Source organism: Prunus dulcis, chromosome 2 (genome assembly GCF_902201215.1).
Source record: "Prunus dulcis chromosome 2, ALMONDv2, whole genome shotgun sequence".
NCBI classification, from domain to species: Eukaryota; Viridiplantae; Streptophyta; class Magnoliopsida; order Rosales; family Rosaceae; genus Prunus; species Prunus dulcis.
In genome coordinates, this window is record NC_047651.1 from 12065754 (window position 1) to 12084543 (window position 18790).

The following is an 18790-nucleotide window of genomic DNA, read 5'->3' on the forward strand; positions in this document are numbered from 1 at the left end:
GTCTCCTAATTAATCAAAGAGATTTATTTAATTGATTAATTAAGGGATTTACTTTCCTATTCTTATATAGTTGATAAATCATTGTATAATTAAGAGATACTTTCCTAATTCTTTGTTGTATCTAATTCCTTGTAAAGCACCCTGTAAACTCTTATATATATCTCCTTATGGAGAAGAATAAGATTAACCTAATCCAGTCAAACCATATTCATATTTTAGCACCAACTACTTTTGACTTATCAATTAATATTTTAAGAATATTTTAGTTCGGACCAAATCTCCAAAATAGCCTCCCACTTATTTCCGCTTCCTTCTCTTCCAAGTAAAACCCATAAAGTATTTTCTCTTCTTTTGTGGGAATATTTCTCATTCCACCTACTGCTTCCATAATCCTTTCAATTTTCTTCAAAACGCACAAAGTCATAAGCTTTTATTCACCACTGAAGCAGCCATTGCATATGACACCATCAAGTTTTTTTTTAATAAATATATTATTTTTGCTGGTTTTAATGGCTTTGTTTTTATTTTATTTTAATACCTTCTTCTTCCCCTGAATGAAATCAACAGTCAGCTTCACGAATAAGTAATAAGATAATCGAAAAGTTGATATAGATCCAAATTTTTATTGAGGAGTTGAGTTTAATCATCGGATTTTATAACTTTGATCCAAGTCCTTTGACTTTTGTGCCATATAGAATTACATTCCTATTTTAATATTTTATGATGTAATCTTTATATTATTTTATTTTTAAAATCATTTTTTGTTCCAATGTTGCCTCTTATGACTTGAATCGGGTAATAGTCATTTATCTCATATGCCTATTGCCTATTTGCATAGGTATGTGTATGTTTTTTCATATTTTCGACAATGTATAATAGTATTTTATGTACCTTTTTCTTATAAGTAAAATACAATTTTATTTTGTCTATTTTTGTATCTGACTTGCATATAGTCTTTTAATTTATATTCCTAATTTATAGGTAACATGATTTATCACTAAGCATTTTTTGTTGCTAATAATAACACTATTTACCTCTATGTCAAGTACATAATTTAATGTGGGTACTTGTCTTATTTATTGGTACAATTTGTGGGTCTTTACTTTTTATTGATTAAATTGTATTTTATTAAGAATATTATCAAGGAAAGAATTCAAAATTTAAATTCTAGAATTCAATTATAAGAAAATAATGCATTAAATTTAGATTTTTAATGTGTTTTCCTTATTTAACTCAAAAAGTAAAATCGACACAATTAAAAAAATAACAAATGTTAAAGGACCTACATTTAAAACAAAAAACGAGAGGACTAAACCTAATGACAACTAATCGAACCTAAATATAAGAAATCCATAAGATAAACACACATGATCCTACTATCACTCTTCTATTGCCATCAAATTCAAATGTGATATCCATTGGGTTGGGATATTGATGTGAATAGATGACCCTGACATCTTCGTGCAAGGGAAGTTTTTCTCCCGTATCGGAGAAGTTTTCTCCCAAACCACAGGAGGGGAGCAGAAAGTAGGGCCCTCGAGGAAAACACTCACGACAGCCACACCCACCGCATTAGGACCTAGCCACCCTCCGATTTGCCAAAAGTTGCAGCAGTATGAGCTGCTTGATTCGCACAGCGGCTAATCCACTGCCATTGGATCGAAGAGAAGAAAGCAGCTCCAAATCTCTTGTAATATTGGGCAGATCTTCCAAGGCGTCAACGACCTTGTGGGCAAGGCTTTTACACAAAAGGGTAACAATGTAATTTTAAAACAAAATTAGCCCTTTTCAATATACTTATTACTAAACTATTATATGATTTTTTTATGTTTTTTGTGATGAAAAGGAAGTGTAAATTTAATTAGCCATTTTTGCCAACGTGACCTAGCCTAGTTAAAAATGGCTTAACTTGTAGATAAAAGATTTCATATTCGAATTTCCATGACATCTTAATTTTGTGTGTAAAAAATTTCCCTCTCATGTCATATAGTTTAGACTATGACTTGTACTAAAAATAATAAAAGTAAAAACCCGAATAGGATTTTTCTTTGATTTTTCCAAAGCGCATCTGTACATAGTCTCCACTTAGGACCCAAAACAGACGTCTAGACTGGCAAACATCATTATCATACATACAGGAATCCTTTCTTTTTCACTAGATAAACTTTTTCCCCATATTTTTCATAATGTCATAATGGTGATGACTTCTTGAACTGTTTCTTCTCTTAAGTGCCATAAATAAATTTATAAAAAAAATGAAACTAAATACAATTTTGATTCTTTTGAAAGAAAATTGAAATTCATAATGTTGTAAAATAACACAACTATTTGCATTGTGATGGCCAACTAGTCTCATGTTCGAACCCATGATAACTTGGTAACTTTCATTGTGATGAGCAAAATATTTCTGGGTAGACCATGTCTTTTTTCTTTCTAGAGCAAGCAAGAAGTTAACATGTCGTAAATTCTAGGGACCAAGTCATACTTACCAATATAGAAGGTTTCATAAAGAAATACAAGAAAGCTTAGGACACCTTGGCAAAATTCCAAGGTGAAAGTTAAGCATAAAATGCTAGCAGATCATAGCTCAAATTAACAGCAAAAATGGCAGAAGTGAAGCTCTTTAGGACATGGTCAAGTCCTTTGGCTTTGAGAATAATTTGGGCACTGAAACTCAAAGGTGTCCCATATGAAACAATCTACGAAGATCTTTCAAACAAAAGCCCTTTGCTTCTTCAGTATAACCCTATTCATAAAAAGGTTCCAGTGCTTGTGCACAATGGAAAACCAATTGTTGAGTCTTTTGTAGTTCTTGAATACATTGATGAAACATGGAAGGAAAATCCCTTGCTGCCTGAAGATCCTCTTGAGAGAGCCGCTGCACGCTCTTGGGCCAAATTTGGTGATGACAAGGTAACCTAAAATCACTCTTTCATAATCAGATATTAGCATGCTTGTAAAACTTAAATATGGCACAATAATTTTGTACTACTTACTCTGCAAATTTTCATATGAAGTTTCACACACTTGACTAAGTTTTTCTAGGCAAAAAATAAAAGTAAATATAATGGAAGCTAATTCAAAAGAAAGTTAGTCAATAAAATATTTTTCATTGTTTGATTGTTTGGTTTGGTTTGTGATTTGCAATGAAGGTTTTGCCATCTATTTGGGAGTCATTTACCAATGAAGGGAAAGAGCAAGAGGAAGCTATTGTAGAAGCCAAGGAGAACTTGAAGTACTTGGAAGAAGAGCAAAAGGGAAAGAAATTTTTTGGGGGAGAGAAGCTTGGATTTGCAGATATTGCACTTGGATGGCTTGCACACTATGAGAGTGTGTTTGAAGACGTAGCCGGAATGAAATTGTTAACAGAAGAAGAATTTCCATTGCTATCAGCATGGAAATTGACTTTTGCAGATGCTCCTATAATCAAAGATAATTGGCCGTCTAGAGACAAACTCGTCGCCAAATTTCAGGCTACCCGTGAGGATCAACTTTTGAAAAAAGCACCAAAATGAGATGGCTTGTGACCATTGCATGAATGGAAACGAGGGGAAGTGTTAGATACTGGTCTTACTATCAAGAATTACAGAGAGGATCATGGATTATAGTAAAATAAGAAATCTAAATGAGAGTGTGTTTAAGAGTATTTTTTTTTTTTATCATGCCAGAGGCACTTCTTATTGTATATGGTTTGGTTGAACTATATAGAAGTGTTTTTCGGGTTATTGAAGCACTTTTGGTCTTTTCTTGGAGATGCTCAAGCAAATGTTTTATGTGTTTCTACTAATTACGTTATTAGCACAAGTGTTACTGAGTGAAAAGGTACGAGAAAGTCCTAATTAAAGTCTATAATAACTTCTATCAAGCATTTACCAAACAAGTATAGGAAACAATTCAAGGAGAAACAGAACAACCTAGGAGAAAATAACAGACGCAAACAGGGATCTACTAACTTAAATGGCTAGAGTGTGGATAAATAATAATGTGTACTTCGCATGCAGATATGGAAGTTTTAACTCAATGGCATAACTTGTCTGCTGCATTCCATACTGTAAAATTGTATCTCTGCAGTTTGTTTCTATCCTTGCAGTCTAGGATCCTAAATCAAAATGCAAATGGCTACCGTTACGATTTACGAATTTCTCAAACAACCAAGATTGAAAATTCTAAACGAGAATGCCCACAGAACTCAAATGGGAAAAAAAAAACATATGTTGGGGTTTTACATCCAATATTGTGAAACGTAAGGGATAAGCTTAAAGATCACTGCAAGTACATAGTTACCAATTTTGTAAGGATCATAGTAGCAGAGTCATTTTATCAAACAGCTAGTAGGCAAGATTTTGACATGCATTTGATTCGAAAAGGTACATTGAATTCTAACTTTTACTTACACCTGGAAGATCAATGATTGAGCCGACGAACCGTCAAAGCCTATAAATGCAAATGCTTCTAGTTCCGGTAGCTTATATACCCTCTGCAACTGCATTGAGCACCATGGAGAAGGCAGGAAAAAATATATCAGAAAAGGCAAAAAAAATTTGGACCATTTCTCGATTTATGCGTGTCATCCTTGCGCAGGGGCCATGCTAATCTTCTCTGTATCATTCCAATTTTATCAGATGTCCCCGAAGGGACAGGGTTTGTTGTTTAACGATTATATATAAAGCTTTCATGCAAAGAGGGTTTTCCAATGTGGGACTTAATATGCAACCTCCTTTTTATCGGGCCCCAAGCCCAACCTCCAACACACAGTGGATTGAATTACAACCCCACTTAACTTATGAGTAAAAAGGTTCATAATTTTACATTCTAAACATCTTAAGATTTCTTCATTAACATTGGCTTCAGATTTGGATAATTTTTCAAGGTACAGAAATCTCCAATCCCTTGGCATGCTAAGTGTCAACACTCGGGGTTCAACGTTTCCTTCCTTTCCGAAACAAAATTTAATATAAACACTTTTATGGATACAAATTCCTTTTAAAAATAGTTAAATAATTTTTTTTTAGTCAATGAGAAAAAAAAAAAAAAAAAGAAGGTAAAATTGGTCATTGTGTTTTTTAAAGTTGACAATCTATCGAACTTTGTTATATTTCGTTAAGTGTAGTTTTTTTTTAAATATTTTTTTTAAGAAGCACCTTTAATCTGCTTCCTCTAACTTAATGAATTAGGGTATATTTGTGCTATTAGGGTTTAAAAAATTGGGGGAAATCTTGGGTTGCAATTGAAATTGTGAGGTATAAGGAAAAAAATAAAATAAAACCAAATTAAAATGAAATCAACACGTTACCAATATATTTTGGTGCTCTATCACCTTGATTACGTCTCCTTGCCATCCGAAATTACAATACGGTAGTCACTCAATCAATTCATGCTTCAATATAGCATCCAATCGTTGACCTTATGCCTCACAATTTTGATTTAACTCCAAGATTTTCTCCAATTTGTTAAACCCTAATAGAACAATATACCCTAACTCTTTGAGCTAGAGGAAGAAACTCAACTTATTTCCTAAAAAAATAATAATAAAATCTGCACTTAATTGAAGATAACAGAATTTCTATAAATTGTAAACTTTGGGAAACACAGTGACCAATTTGGCTAAATTTTTTTTCTCAGTGGCCAAATTGAATTGTCGTGTAAAACTCAATGACCAAAAAGGTATTTAACCCTAAAAAAAAGCTACATTAAGTAATTTATCATTTTAGGTATAACATTAGTATGATTTCTTATTTTTATGAAAATGAAGTGTAAATTTAATTAGCCATTTTTGCCAATGTTGCCTAGCAGAAAACGGCTTAACTTGTAGAGGAAAATTTCAAGTTCGAACTCTCATGATATGACATTTTTGTTGTGTGTGAGAGAGAGAAACCACCATTTCATTTAGTTTAGACAATCACTACTATTATATTTAAAAAAAAAAATAAAGACCATAATAGGGTTTTTTTGTTTTTCTTTTCAACTCAAGTCTCACTTGATATTTAATTTTCCAAAGCGCATCTGTACATAGCCGGCACATGGACCAAAAATAGACGTCTAGACAGGGAAGAGAACAAATAGAAGCCTCATTGGGGACGACGACATCGGAGCTTACAACGGAAACCCTTTTTTTTTTTTTTTTTTCTTCCTCTACACACTTTTTCCCCATATTTTTCCTAAATTCACAACGGTGATGGTTTCTTAAACTATTTCTTCTCTCAAGTGCTATAAATGAATTAATATAAAATGAAACTAATAGAATTTTGATTCTTTTGAAAGAAACTTAAAAATCATAATGTTGCAAAATAACACTACTAAAACTTGTACTGTGATGGCCAGCGAGTCTAAGCCAGTGAAAAAGGAGTTTGCTTTGCAAATGCCTGGTCTTATGTTTGAACATTCATAACACCTTTATAGTGTGCGTGTGAAAACTTCTCTCCCGCTTGTAGTTTAGACTATCGTTTGTGTTATAAAAAAAAAACTTGCGAGCAAAATATTTCTGGGCGCCCATGTCTTTTTTCTTTCAAGAGCAAGCAAGAAATTAACATGTCATAATTTCTAGGGTCATACTTACCAATATAGAAGGTTTCATAAAGAAATACAAGAAAGCTGAGGGCACGTTGGCAAAATTCCTAGGTGAAAGTTAAGCATAAAAGGCTAGCAGATCATAGCTCAAATTAACAGCAAAAATGGCAGAAGTGAAGCTCTTTAGGACATGGTCAAGTCCTTTTGCTTTGAGAATAGTTTGGGCACTGAAACTCAAAGATGTCCCATATGAAACAATCTATGAAGATCTTTCAAACAAAAGCCCTTTGCTTCTTCAGTATAACCCTATTCATAAGAAGGTTCCAGTGCTTGTGCACAATGGAAAACCAATTGCTGAGTCACTTGTAATTCTTGAATACATTGATGAAACTTGGAAGGAAAATCCCTTGCTGCCTGAAGATCCTCTTGAGAGAGCCACTGCACGCTTTTGGGCAAAATTTGGTGATGACAAGGTAACCTAAAATCACTCTTTCATAATCAGATATTTGTAAAACTTAAATATGGCACAATAATTTTGTACTAGTTACTCTGCAAATTTTCATATTAAGTTTCACACTTGACTAAGTTTTTCTAGGCAAAAAATAAAAGTAAATATAACGGAAGTGTATTATGTAGATGATATATGTGGCATCCCATTTGAAGCTAATTCAAAAGAACGTTAGTCAAGAAAATATTTTTCATTGTTTGATTGTTTGGTTTGTGATTTGCCATGAAGGTTTTGCCATCTATTTGGGAGTCATTTACCAATGATGGGAAAGAGCAAGAGGAAGCTATTGTAAAAGCCAAGGAGAACTTGAAGTACTTGGAAGAAGAGCTAAAGGGAAAGAAATTCTTTGGGGGAGAGAAGCTTGGATTTGTAGATATTGCACTTGGATGGCTTGCTCAATATGAGAGTAGTGTGTTTGAAGACGTAACCGGAATGAAATTGTTAACAGAAGAAGAGTTTCCGTTGCTATCAGCATGGAAACTGACTTTTGCAGATGCTCCTATAATCAAAGATAACTGGCCATCTAGAGACAAACTTGTCGCCAAATTTCAGGCTATTCGGGAGGATCATCTTTTGAAAAAAGCATCAAAATGAGATGGCTTGCGACCATTTCATGAATGGAAATGAGGGGAAGAGTTAGATACTGGTCTTACTATGAAGAATTACAGAGAGGATCATGGATTTTAGTAACATAAGAAATCTAAATGAGATCAGAGAGGATCATGGATTTTATCATGCCAAAGGCACTTCTTATTGTGTATGGTTTGGTTGAACTCTTTAATAGTGTTTTTCTTCTCTCTCCTTTCAGGCTATTGAAGCACTTCTGGTCTATTATCGCAGATGATCAAGTAAATGTTTTATGTGTTTCTACTACTTACGCTATTAGCATAAGTGTTAATGAGTGAAAAGGTACCAAAAATTCCTAATTAAAGTCTATAATAACTTCTATTAAGCATTTACCAAACAAGTACTGGAAGGAGAACAGGACAACCTAGGGTGACTTTGTAAAGAAAATAACAGGCACAAACAGAATCTACTAACTCAAATGGCTAGAGTGTGGAGAAATAATCATGTGCATTCCCAACCATGTAACTGCAAATATGGAAGCAAAAACTCCATGGGATTGAAATAACACATACCTTGGCTGCTTCATTCCATAACTTCTTTGCAGCCACAGTACTGTAAAATTCTCTGCTGTTTGTTCTATCCTTGCAGTCTACAATCCTATATCAAAATGTAAACGCCTACTGTCACAATTTATGAATTTCTCAAACAACCAAGATTGAAACTTCTAAACGAATGCCCACGGAACTTGACTGAAAGAAACATATTTTGGGTTTTTACATCTTATATTGTGAACATTAACTCGGTTATATAGTAAAAGTGGAGATACCAAAGTGTAAGGGATCATCTAAAGAGCCATTACAAGTACATACGCAACAATTTTATAAGGGTCATAGTAACAGAGGCATTTTATCAGACACCTAGCAGGCAAGATTTTGACATGCATTTGATTCAAAAAAAGTACTCTGAATTCTAACTTTTACTCACACCAGGAAGATCAACGATTAAGCCCACGAACTGTAAACCCTAAACCCTGAACCGTCGAAGCCTATAAATGCAAATGCTCATTGCTCTCCGGTAGCTTATAAAGCCTCTGCAACTGCATTCAACACCATGGAGAAGGCAGGAAAATGAAAAAAAATATCGCAAAAGGTGCAAAAAAAATTTGGACCATTTCTCGATTTATGCATGTCATCCTTGCGCAGGGGCCATGCTAATCTTCTCTGTATCGTTCCAATTTTATCGGATGTCCCCGAAGGGACGAGCTTTGCTGTTAAACGACCATATATAAAGCTTTCATACATTGAAGTGTTTTCCAATGTGGGACTTATCATGCATTCTCCTTTTTAATAGTCAAGCCGCTTCCCTGTCAACACTCAGGTTTCCTTCCTTTCCAAACCAAAATTTAATATAAACAATTAAAAAATATAAAATAATTGTTGCCTCGTCAACTATTGTTTTCCATAAAAAAAAAAATTTTGAAAACTGAAAAACATTATCAAATTGTTGCGTGGGATCTTGACTTGGAACAGAGCCCAAAGTTCCCCCCACCACCCATGCCAATTTATTTAATTCTTTATTATCCTCATTTATATTATTTTATTTGTTTTTTGAGGCAGAAGTCGGGTCTCACTTGATGTTTGATTTTTCCAAAGCGCATCTGTGCATAGTCTCCACTTGGACCAAAAACAGGCGTCCAGACTGGGAAGAGAACAAACAGAAGCCTCTTTCGGTTCCATGACATCAGAGCTTACACAAGAACCTAACCATTATTTCATTTCATACAAGAACCCTTTCTTTTTCTCTGGACACACTTTTTCCCCATATTTTTCCTAATTTCACAACGGTTATGGTTTCTTAAAACTTTTTCTTCTCTCAAGTGCTATAAAATTTATATAAAATAAAACTAAATAGTGTTTTGATTCTTTTGAAAGAAAATTGAAAATCATAATATTACCAAGTAACACAACTACTTGATTGTGATGGCCAACGAATCTACCCCAGTAAAGAAGAGCATAGACTTGGTAACTTGTATTGTGATGAGCAAAATATTTCTGGCAGACCATGTCTTTTTTCTTTCCAGAAAAAGAAAGAAGTTAACATGCAATAATCATTGTCATAACATCTAGGGACCAAGTCATATTTACTAAAATAGAAGGTTTCATCAATAAATACAAGAAAGCCTAGGAGGCCTTTGCAAAATTCCGTAGTGAAAGTTAAGCATAAAAGGCTAGGATATCATAGCTCAAATTAACAGCAAAAATGGCAGAAGTGAAGCTCTTTAGGACATGGTCAAGCCCTTTTGCTTTGAGAATAGTTTGGGCACTGAAACTCAAAGGTGTCCCATATGAAACAATCTATGAAGATCTTTCAAACAAAAGCCCTTTGCTTCTTCAGTATAACCCTATTCATAAGAAGGTTCCAGTGCTTGTGCACAATGGAAAACCAATTGCCGAGTCACTTGTAATTCTTGAATACATTGATGAAACTTGGAAGGAAAACCCCTTGCTGCCGGAAGATCCTCTTGAGAGAGCAGCCGCACGCTTTTGGGCCAAATTTGGTGATGAGAAGGTAACCTAAAACCACTCTTTCATAATCAGATATTTCCATGTTTGTAAAACTTAAATATGGCACAATAATTTTGTACTAGTTACTCTGCAAATTTTCATATTAAGTTTCACACACTTGACTAAGTTTTTCTGGGCAAAAAATAAAAGTAAATATAATGGAAGTGTATTATTTAGATGATATATGTGGCATCCCATTTGAAGCTAATACAAAAGAAAGTTAGTCAATAAAATATTTTTCATTGTTTGATTGTTTGGTTTGTGATTTGCCATGAAGGTTGTGCCATCTATTTGGGAGTCATTTACCAATGAAGGGAAAGAGCAAGAGGAAGCTATTGTAAAAGCCAAGGAGAACTTGAAGTACTTGGAAGAAGAGCTAAAGGGAAAGAAATTCTTTGGGGGAGAGAAGCTTGGATTAGCAGATATTGCACTTGGATTGCTTGCACACTATGAGAGTGTGTTTGAAGAGGTAGCCGGAATGAAATTGTTAACAGAAGAAGAATTTCCATTGCTATCAGCATGGAAATTGACTTTTGCAGATGCTCCTATAATCAAAGATAATTGGCCGTCTAGAGACAAACTCGTTGCCAAATTTCAGGCTACCCGTGAGGATCAACTTTTGAAAAAAGCACCGAAATGAGATGGCTTGTGACCATTTGATGAATGGAAACGAGGGGAAGAGTTAGATACTGGTCTTACTATCAAGAATTACAGAGAGGATCATGGATTTTAGTAAAATAAGAAATATAAATGAGAGTGTGTTTAAGAGTATTTTTTATCATGTCAGGCACTTCTTCTTATTGTGTATGGTTTGGCTGAACTATATAAAAGTGTTTTTCTTCTCTCTTTTTTTGGGTTATCGAAGCACTTCTGGTCTATTAGTGTTACTGTTGAAGTAGAGAAAATATAAAGAACAATATTATCCAGAAAAATTCGTTGTGAAGCTGTGAACGATTCTTGGGATGAGTCGCGTACAAAGTTGCTCTCTTTAAGACGTTTTGCGGCTCTGCCTAATTAGTGCAAGTAGTTCTGGAAATGGCACTACGCCCCTAGGATAAAACAACCCCAGAATCTCCTCTGTCTAGGTTCTTCCTTGCACTGAGAAAGGACCCGAATACAAACACCTTTCTATGTTGCTCAGAAACCTTAGTTTAGAAAATAAGAAAAAGATATGAAGTGGAGGAAGGCAGCAGTTGTTGTCTGTGCCTTTTCTCTCCTAGCTAACTCTGATATATATACTAGATTTATCACAAAGAGACGTTGTGGGCTTTAAGGACATTAATGCATCAGTTGAAAAAAGATTCAGCCAATTAATAGAAAATTATCACAAAGAGACGTTGTGCATCATTTGGAAAAAAGGATTCATCCCATAGAAAATAACTCCTATTAATAAAGACAATTTAAGGCATTATTGAATTATTGAATATATATATTTTAAAAAATAAAAAATAAACATACCAATTTCAACAATCCCCCACTTGTTTATTTTAGAAATAACTTCATTAAGCAACATATCATAAGACTATGCATAAGTAGAGGTGTTTTCAAACTTGAACCTTTACATAGTGATGGAGCTTCAGAATATACAAGAGTATAGTTTTGAACTCTATCTCTGACAACACCACACACATAGCCCTACTAAGGTGAAGTTCAAAAGCCAGCACTTTACGGCCATGTGCTTGTATCCCAGTATAGTGAATGCTCTAGAAAATTTCCCCCAAAATTTTTATAGAAAGCGGCCTCACTTTCACATTCACATAGGTGAGACTATCAGAGATATTCCTGTAGCTAGATATCCCACTCAATATAGAGTATAGATCCCATTAAGAGTTATAAACAACTCAACCTTAAATCGCTTTAGGATTTCATGCTTTTAAGGATGGATATGGAACACTAGCATGACTTCACTCATATCACTAAATGACTTGTTATTACCCATTGAACCTATTTCTTGGGATTTCCAATATATAGGTTGGGTTACCATCATAAGTGACTTAACCTTCTAGGGGTTTTAGTCCCATTTCTTTTGAGGTTTTCCAAACCTTTTCTCGTGCTAGTCCTTTCGTCAAAGGATCAGCTAAATTCTCATCAGAGCGTACATAATCCACTCTTACAGCCCCATTAGAAAGAAACTCTCTAATAGTACTGTGCTTGCGATGTATTTGTCGCCTCTTGCTGTTATAATAACAGTTTTGAATTTTTGCAATAGCTACAGTACTATCACAGTGGATAAGAACAGCTGGTATCGGTCTCTCCCACAAGGGGGTATCTGATAGTAGGTTTCTCAACCAACCTGCTTCCTCACTAGCCATTGCTAGGGCTATCATCTCTGACTCCATTGTGGACTGAGCCAAAATAGTCTGTTTCTTAGACTTCCATGAAATCGCACCACCAGCAATATTAAATATATATCCACTAGTAGCCTTTGAATCATCTGACAGGGTATTCCAATCAGCATCGCTATATCCTTCTAGGACAGCAAGAAACTTCTCATAGTGTAGTCCAAGGTTCATCGTCCTTTTAAGGTACTGCATGACCCTCTCAATAGCATACCAATGCTCCAAACTAGGTCTACTTGTAAACCTGCATAGTACTCCTATGACATAAGCTATATCAGGCCTAGTGAAATCAGTAGCATATCGAAGTTTACCAATGATGCTCGCATACTCAGTTTGTCTAACATTGTCACCAATGTTCTTGAACAACTTTACACTAGGATCATTAGGCATACATGCTGGTTTACAGTCAAAGTAATTATACTTCCTAAGGATTTTTTCAATGTAATGAGATTGATCCAAAGAGAATCCTTTTTCAGACCTAGTTATCTTAATTCCAAGTATCACATTAGCATCACCTAAATCTTTCATATCAAAGTTCGCACAAAACAACGATTTGACACTATTCACAGCATGAATATTTGAGCCAAAAATAAGTAAGTCATCCACTTAGAGACATATAACAGTGCAAACATTATTCTCCTGCTTAAAATAAATACATTTGTCGCTTTCATTTATTTGAAACCCATTTGAGATGATTAAATTATCAAATTTTGCATGCCATTGCTTAGGTGCCTGTTTCAAACCATAAAGAGATTTGTCTAATTTACAAACTTTATTTTCTTTTCCAGGAACAATAAAACCCTCAGGTTGGTCCATGTAAATTTCTTCCTCTAAATCACCATTCAAGAATGTTGTTTTAACATCCATTTGGTGCACAACAAGATCATGAATAGCAGCTAAAGCAAACAGCACACGAATAGAAGTTATCCTAGTGACAGGTGAATAAGTATCAAAGAAGTCCACATTTTCCCTTTGCCTATAACCCTTGGCCACAAGACGAGCCTTATATTTTTCAATTGAACCATCAGGTTTTAATTTCTTTTTAAGAATCCACTTACAACCAATTGTCTTACAACCAGGTGGTAGATCTACAAGGTGCCAAGTTTTATTGGCCTCCAAGGAGTCCATTTCATCATTTATAGCTTCCTGCCATAAATTTGCATCCAAAGAAGACAAAGCTTCTTGGAGAGTTGTGGGATCTTGCTCTAAGGTATATATATGAAAATCAGATCCAAAGTCCTTTGCAGTTCGTGCTCTCTTACTCTTCCTTGGTTCTACATTAGGTTCAGAAAGCTCTATACCTCTAGGTTCATTATTTCTGGATAGAGAAAGATTACTAGATGTTGAACCCCCACTATTTCTCAATTTAAAAGAAAATTTATCTCCAAAAAAATCAGCATCATTAGATTCAATTACAACATGGTTCTTTAAATCATAAAATCTATAGGCCTTATTATTAACAGCATACCCAAGAAAAACACATTCATATGCTTTACTAGCCAGTTTTGATCTTTTTGGATCAAGGATACACACGTAAGCCAAACAACCCCAAGTTCTAAAATACAATACATTAGGTTTCCTATTTTTCAAAATTTCATAAGGGGAAATTTTAGTTTTAGAGTTGAGAATTGTATTTAGCACATAACAAACAGTGAGTAGAATCTCTCCCCACCAAAAAGAAGCAACTCCTGAACTAAGTAAAACAGCAACAGTTAATTCAGCCAGTGTTCTATTTTTCCTTTCAGCTTTACCCTTAATTTCAGGAGAATAAGGGGCAGTTGTTTCATGAATAATACCAAGAGATTTATACAAATCAACAAAAACACCATATTCATATTCCTGACCTCTGTCACTGCGAAATCTCTTAATTTTCCTATTAAATTGATTTTCAATTTCAGTTATGAAAATCTTAAACATATCAATTGCTTCACTTTTATTTTTCGTGAGATAAACAAAAGAATAATTAGAGCAATCATCAATAAAAGTGATAAAGTATCGTTTCCCATTTCTAGTTAACACTCCATCAAATTCGCAAATGTCAGAATGAATTAGATCAAGTGGTTCAAATACTCTAGTGACAGATTTATGTGGGGTTTTGGTAATTTTAGCTTGGCTACAAAATTCACACTTCTCAAAATCATTCAACGACATTTCAAGAATAAGTCCTAATTTACTCATATTTTTAACAAGCCTTTTGTTAATGTGACAGAGTCTAGCATGCCAAGTATTGAAAGAACACAACATATAATTAGAAGAAGAACTTTTATTAGCATCAGCATTCAATTTGAACATTCCATCAGTAGCATAGCCCTTACCAACAAACATACCATTTTTTGTAATTGTATACAAGTCTGCTCCAATTGTTTGAGTAAACCCAGCCTTGTTGAGAAGATAGCTTGAGACCAGATTCTTCCTTATTTCTGGAGTGTGTAGAACGTCTTTGAAGATGACAGTCTTTCCCAAAGTAAACTTTAATTCTATTTCTCCAGTTCCAGCAACAATTGTTGTGTGAGAATCACCCAACAACACTTTCCTGTCATCAGTCACAGAATAGGTCTTGAAAAAGGCACGATCATAGCAAACATGGCGAGAAGCGCCAGTGTCTACCCACCACCCCTCGGATCCATCAACCACGTTAATTTCTGCAATCATAGCAATAACTTGCTCTTCAGTTATATTCACTTGAGGAGCAAGGTGAGACCTATTCCTGCAGTTCCGGGCAAGATGCCCCAGCTTGTGACAGTTATAACATAGAAACTGTCTCGAATCATCATCACGTAAGGGGGGTTGATTCCTATTTTGATTCTAATGAAGGTTCCGATTCTGATGGTGTTCAGGATTCCGACTCTGGTTGTGTTGCCCATTTCGATTCTGGTTGTTGTTGTTGCGGTTCATGTTTTGATTTTTCATATTCTTGCCATTTGTCTTCAGAGCAGTTGGGGTTTGATTCCTGTTGGAGTTGTGATTTTTCTTGTTGTTGGAGACGAGCAAAACTTCTTCTTTCATGTCATGTTTCCTGGCCTCCTCCTCAATACGTAGACGAGTGATCAAGCTCTCCAAGGAAAATTCTTTGGTCTTGTGACGCATAGCATTCTTGAAATCTTTCCAGCTGGGAGGCAGCTTGTCAATGATAACAGTCACCTGAAATTGTTCATCTAGATTCATGCCTTCAATAATAATTTCATGTGCAATTTTCTGTAGTTCATGAGATTGTGCTTCTACTGTTTCATCCACCATTTGAAACTTCAAATAGCGACTGACAACAAATTTCTTTGCACCAGCTTCTTCTGTGTCATATTTTTTCTGAAGTGCATCCCACAAATCTTTAGCAGTATCATAAGAAGAATAATAATCATAAAGATCATCAGATAAACCATTCAAAATATAGTTATTGCACAAGAAATCATTTTCAGTCCATGTCTGCAAGGCCCAAGTTTGTTCAGGAGTGGGATTGTCAGATGCATATGGTTTAACAGCTGTGCATACAGAAGCTAATTTTTTCGTTGTAAGGTAAAACAACATCTTTTGCCTCCATCGTTTAAAATGAAGACCCTCAAATTTGGAATGCTTATTTAGGTCAGGGGGTGAATGAATTGTTTACAGCTTCCATGGCAGATGATACGTCTTAAAATTATTGAAGTAGAGAAAATTAAAAGAACAATATTACCCAGAAAAATTTGTTGTGAAGCTGTGAACGATTCTTGGGATGAGTCGTGTACAAAGTCGCTCTCTTTAAGACGTTTCGCGGCTCTGCCCAATTAGTGCAAGCAGTTCTGGAAATGCCACTATGTCCCTAGAATAAAACAGCCCCAGAATCTCCTCTGTCTAGGTTCTTCCTTGCACTAAGGAAGGACCCGAATACAAACACCGTTCTATGTTGCTCAGAAACCTTAGTTCAGAAAATAAGAAAAAAGATATGAAGAGGAGGAAGGCAGCAGCTGTTGTCTGTGCCTTTTCTCTCCTAGCTGACTCTGATGTATATACTAGATTTATCACAAAGAGACGTTATCCGCTTTAAGGACATCAATGCATCAGTTGAAAAAAGATTCAGCCAATTAATAGAAAATTATCACAAAGAGACGTTGTGCATCAGTTGAAAAAAAAAGGATTCATCACATAGAAAACAACTCCTATTAATAAAGACAATTTAAGGCAATTATTAAATTATTGAATATATATATATTTTTAAAAATAAAAAATAAACATACCAATTTCAACAGTTACCGAGTGAAAGACACCAAACAGTCCTAATTAAAGTCTATAATAACATCCATGAATCAGTTATATATAAAGGTTTTCCGAATAGCGGAGTCTTCCGATATGGTACTTATGCTGCCGCCTTTTTAATAGTTAAGCCGCTTCTGCCTTTAGTTATCGGGCCCAATAGTTAAAAGCCCGATTTGCAACAGGATAATTCTAACAGTCAACGAGTTTAATATCTACTTACCCTAAAACAACTGCAAAACAAAACCAATACCAACCACAAGAGTGATTCTGCTATCTGGTTGGGAAGGGCACAAACAAAATTTCTCCACTCCATCTTTGAGACTTGCATGGGATCCATCCATGTAATGTGGCAATACTGGATGCATTCGTTTTCGTAATCATAACACGGTTTCGAAGTATAGGATATTATGTAAAACATGGATTGTAGATGACAAAAAATCTTACAGAAAATGTGTAAAAGCTCCACAAGGTAATGATTTTAATGTCAAAGCCAGTTACAAAATCAGCAACTGATCTATAATCTTCTTCTACGCAATGTACGAAAAGCTTCATGTCTGAATTGTGGCCCCAGTATAGTTGAGTTCTGCAAGACATACAAGTTGTAGTCCATAATTCACGCAAGAAAGAAAGAAATACTTTAGTCATTGGAGTTTGTAGGCCAACTTTTCATACGCATTTCATCAACCCCAAAGACTGAACATTCAGTCTCTAAACAATCAAATACTTGGAAAAAAAGCATCGTTTTAATACAGAAAAGTAATTTGAAGATAAAAACTAGAGAGTGTTGGTTTTATTGAACTAAAAGAAACAAAGTTGAACGGAAATTCTCTCAACACTTTGAAACTGATATTGAAATGAATTGCATATAAACCCATATGCTATCTTGCCTTGTGAGCATTGACCAAGCAAGCAACACCAGCAATTCCACAGGAGTGTAAAGGGGGATTATGTAAACATCGTTGAAGAAGTGCAACTTGATCAATGTTATAAGGGCCATAGTAGCAGAGTCATTTCATCAAACAACTGGTAGGCGAGCTTTTGACATGCAGTTCATTATTGAAAAAAAATACTGTACTGGCCATTGATGCCTTTTTTAAAGCTAGAAAAGTAGATTCAATTCAAACTTTTACTCGAACCTGCAACTGGAAAATGGGATTGTTGGAAAATCACGCGCAAAAAAAGCCAAAAAAATTTGGACCATTCCTCGATTTATGCGTGTCATCCTTGCGCAGGGGCCATGCTAATCTTCTCTGTATCGTTCCAAGTTTATCAGATGTCCTCGAAGGGACGGGCCTCATTGCGCAACTTAAGAATATTAAGGTTTCGCAAATAGCGGAGATTACCGATGTGGGACTTATGCAGCTACCTTCTATTTAATAGTCAAGCCGCTTCTACCTTTAGCTATCGGGCCCCAAGCCCAATCTCCAACACACACTCCATGTTCTTTAATTATTGGGCCTTACCATTGTGAAAACAATTATAGCCCCAATTTTTCATTGTCAACATCCTTGGACTTCTTGATAAACATTGACCGGAGGTTTGGAGAGTTTTTTCCAGGTACAAAAATCCCCAGTGCCTTGTGTAGTGCCTATATCAAACCGCCCCCGTCATTTCTCCATTCCAGGTATTAATCTTCGGCTTAACTTCTCTTTCACGAGAAACTAAGCTCCAATAGTTTAAAACCAGATTTGTCACAGGATAATTCTAACAGTCAACGGGTTTATTATTTAGTTTGCCTTGCCCTAAACAACAACTGCAAAACAAAACCACCGCCAACCACAAGTCATTCTTCTATGCGGCAGTCCGGCAGCACACTCACAAGGGTGGGATCAAGTCGTATGGCCACGTGGTCCAGACTACCGTTACCGTATATAAGAATTTCTACAACCACAGCAGCCTTTGCCGCCGATGTTGACGATGGAGCCACAACACAACTGATATTTGAACCAAACTGAAATAATGATAATAATAAAGGATTGTTTGCTTCTTGTCATGGTTGCTTTGGAGTAAAACACTTGTTGCTAGTTTGATAAATTTAAAGAAAAAAAAAAAGACTTGTTGCTACCTCCTAAAAAATT

At 35.2% G+C, this 18790-nt stretch overlaps 4 protein-coding genes, 2 long non-coding RNA genes and 3 other non-coding genes across 10 annotated transcripts; 4 read left to right on the forward strand and 5 right to left on the reverse strand.

Annotated features, from left to right (window-relative positions):
• Positions 1-1384: 1384 nt before the first annotated feature.
• Positions 1385-3679, forward strand: LOC117617104 (glutathione transferase GST 23-like). Of its 2 annotated transcripts, XM_034346362.1 has the most exons (3): positions 1385-1753; positions 2839-2913; positions 3153-3679. In XM_034346362.1, the coding sequence occupies exons 1-3, from the start codon at positions 1616-1618 to the stop codon at positions 3513-3515; spliced, it is 576 nt and encodes a 191-aa protein (XP_034202253.1). In that variant the 5' UTR covers positions 1385-1615; the 3' UTR covers positions 3516-3679. The 2 variants fall into 2 exon arrangements, with proteins under 2 accessions (XP_034202253.1, XP_034202252.1); XM_034346361.1 differs by lacking the exon at positions 1385-1753 and having other exon boundaries at positions 2586-2913.
• Positions 3680-4535: 856 nt separating this feature from the next.
• Positions 4536-4638, reverse strand: LOC117620421. Its single transcript, XR_004584759.1, has one exon. It is a non-coding gene; the product is annotated as a U6 spliceosomal RNA (small nuclear RNA).
• Positions 4639-6646: 2008 nt separating this feature from the next.
• Positions 6647-7731, forward strand: LOC117618851 (probable glutathione S-transferase). The gene is made up of 2 exons (XM_034348596.1): positions 6647-6980; positions 7244-7731. Exons 1-2 carry the CDS (start codon positions 6672-6674, stop codon positions 7607-7609), a joined length of 675 nt encoding a protein of 224 aa, XP_034204487.1. The 5' UTR covers positions 6647-6671; the 3' UTR covers positions 7610-7731.
• LOC117618852 lies at positions 6877-9033 on the reverse strand. Its single transcript, XR_004584508.1, has 3 exons — positions 8567-9033; positions 8155-8239; positions 6877-6985 (listed from the first exon to the last, which is right to left on the reverse strand). It is a non-coding gene; the product is annotated as an uncharacterized LOC117618852 (long non-coding RNA).
• LOC117620422 lies at positions 8739-8841 on the reverse strand. Its single transcript, XR_004584760.1, has one exon. It is a non-coding gene; the product is annotated as a U6 spliceosomal RNA (small nuclear RNA).
• A 768-nt stretch (positions 9034-9801) lies between the features above and the next one.
• LOC117620331 (probable glutathione S-transferase) lies at positions 9802-10993 on the forward strand. Its single transcript, XM_034350495.1, has 2 exons — positions 9802-10150; positions 10424-10993. The coding sequence occupies exons 1-2, from the start codon at positions 9842-9844 to the stop codon at positions 10784-10786; spliced, it is 672 nt and encodes a 223-aa protein (XP_034206386.1). The 5' UTR covers positions 9802-9841; the 3' UTR covers positions 10787-10993.
• A 4297-nt stretch (positions 10994-15290) lies between these two features.
• Positions 15291-16007, reverse strand: LOC117618136 (TNF receptor-associated factor family protein DDB_G0272829-like). The gene has a single exon (XM_034347752.1). It carries the CDS (start codon positions 16005-16007, stop codon positions 15291-15293), a length of 717 nt encoding a protein of 238 aa, XP_034203643.1.
• Positions 16008-17898: 1891 nt separating this feature from the next.
• LOC117620423 lies at positions 17899-18001 on the reverse strand. The gene has a single exon (XR_004584761.1). It is a non-coding gene; the product is annotated as a U6 spliceosomal RNA (small nuclear RNA).
• A 232-nt stretch (positions 18002-18233) lies between these two features.
• Positions 18234-18705, forward strand: LOC117618876. The gene is made up of 2 exons (XR_004584511.1): positions 18234-18336; positions 18444-18705. It is a non-coding gene; the product is annotated as an uncharacterized LOC117618876 (long non-coding RNA).
• Positions 18706-18790: the final 85 nt, after the last annotated feature.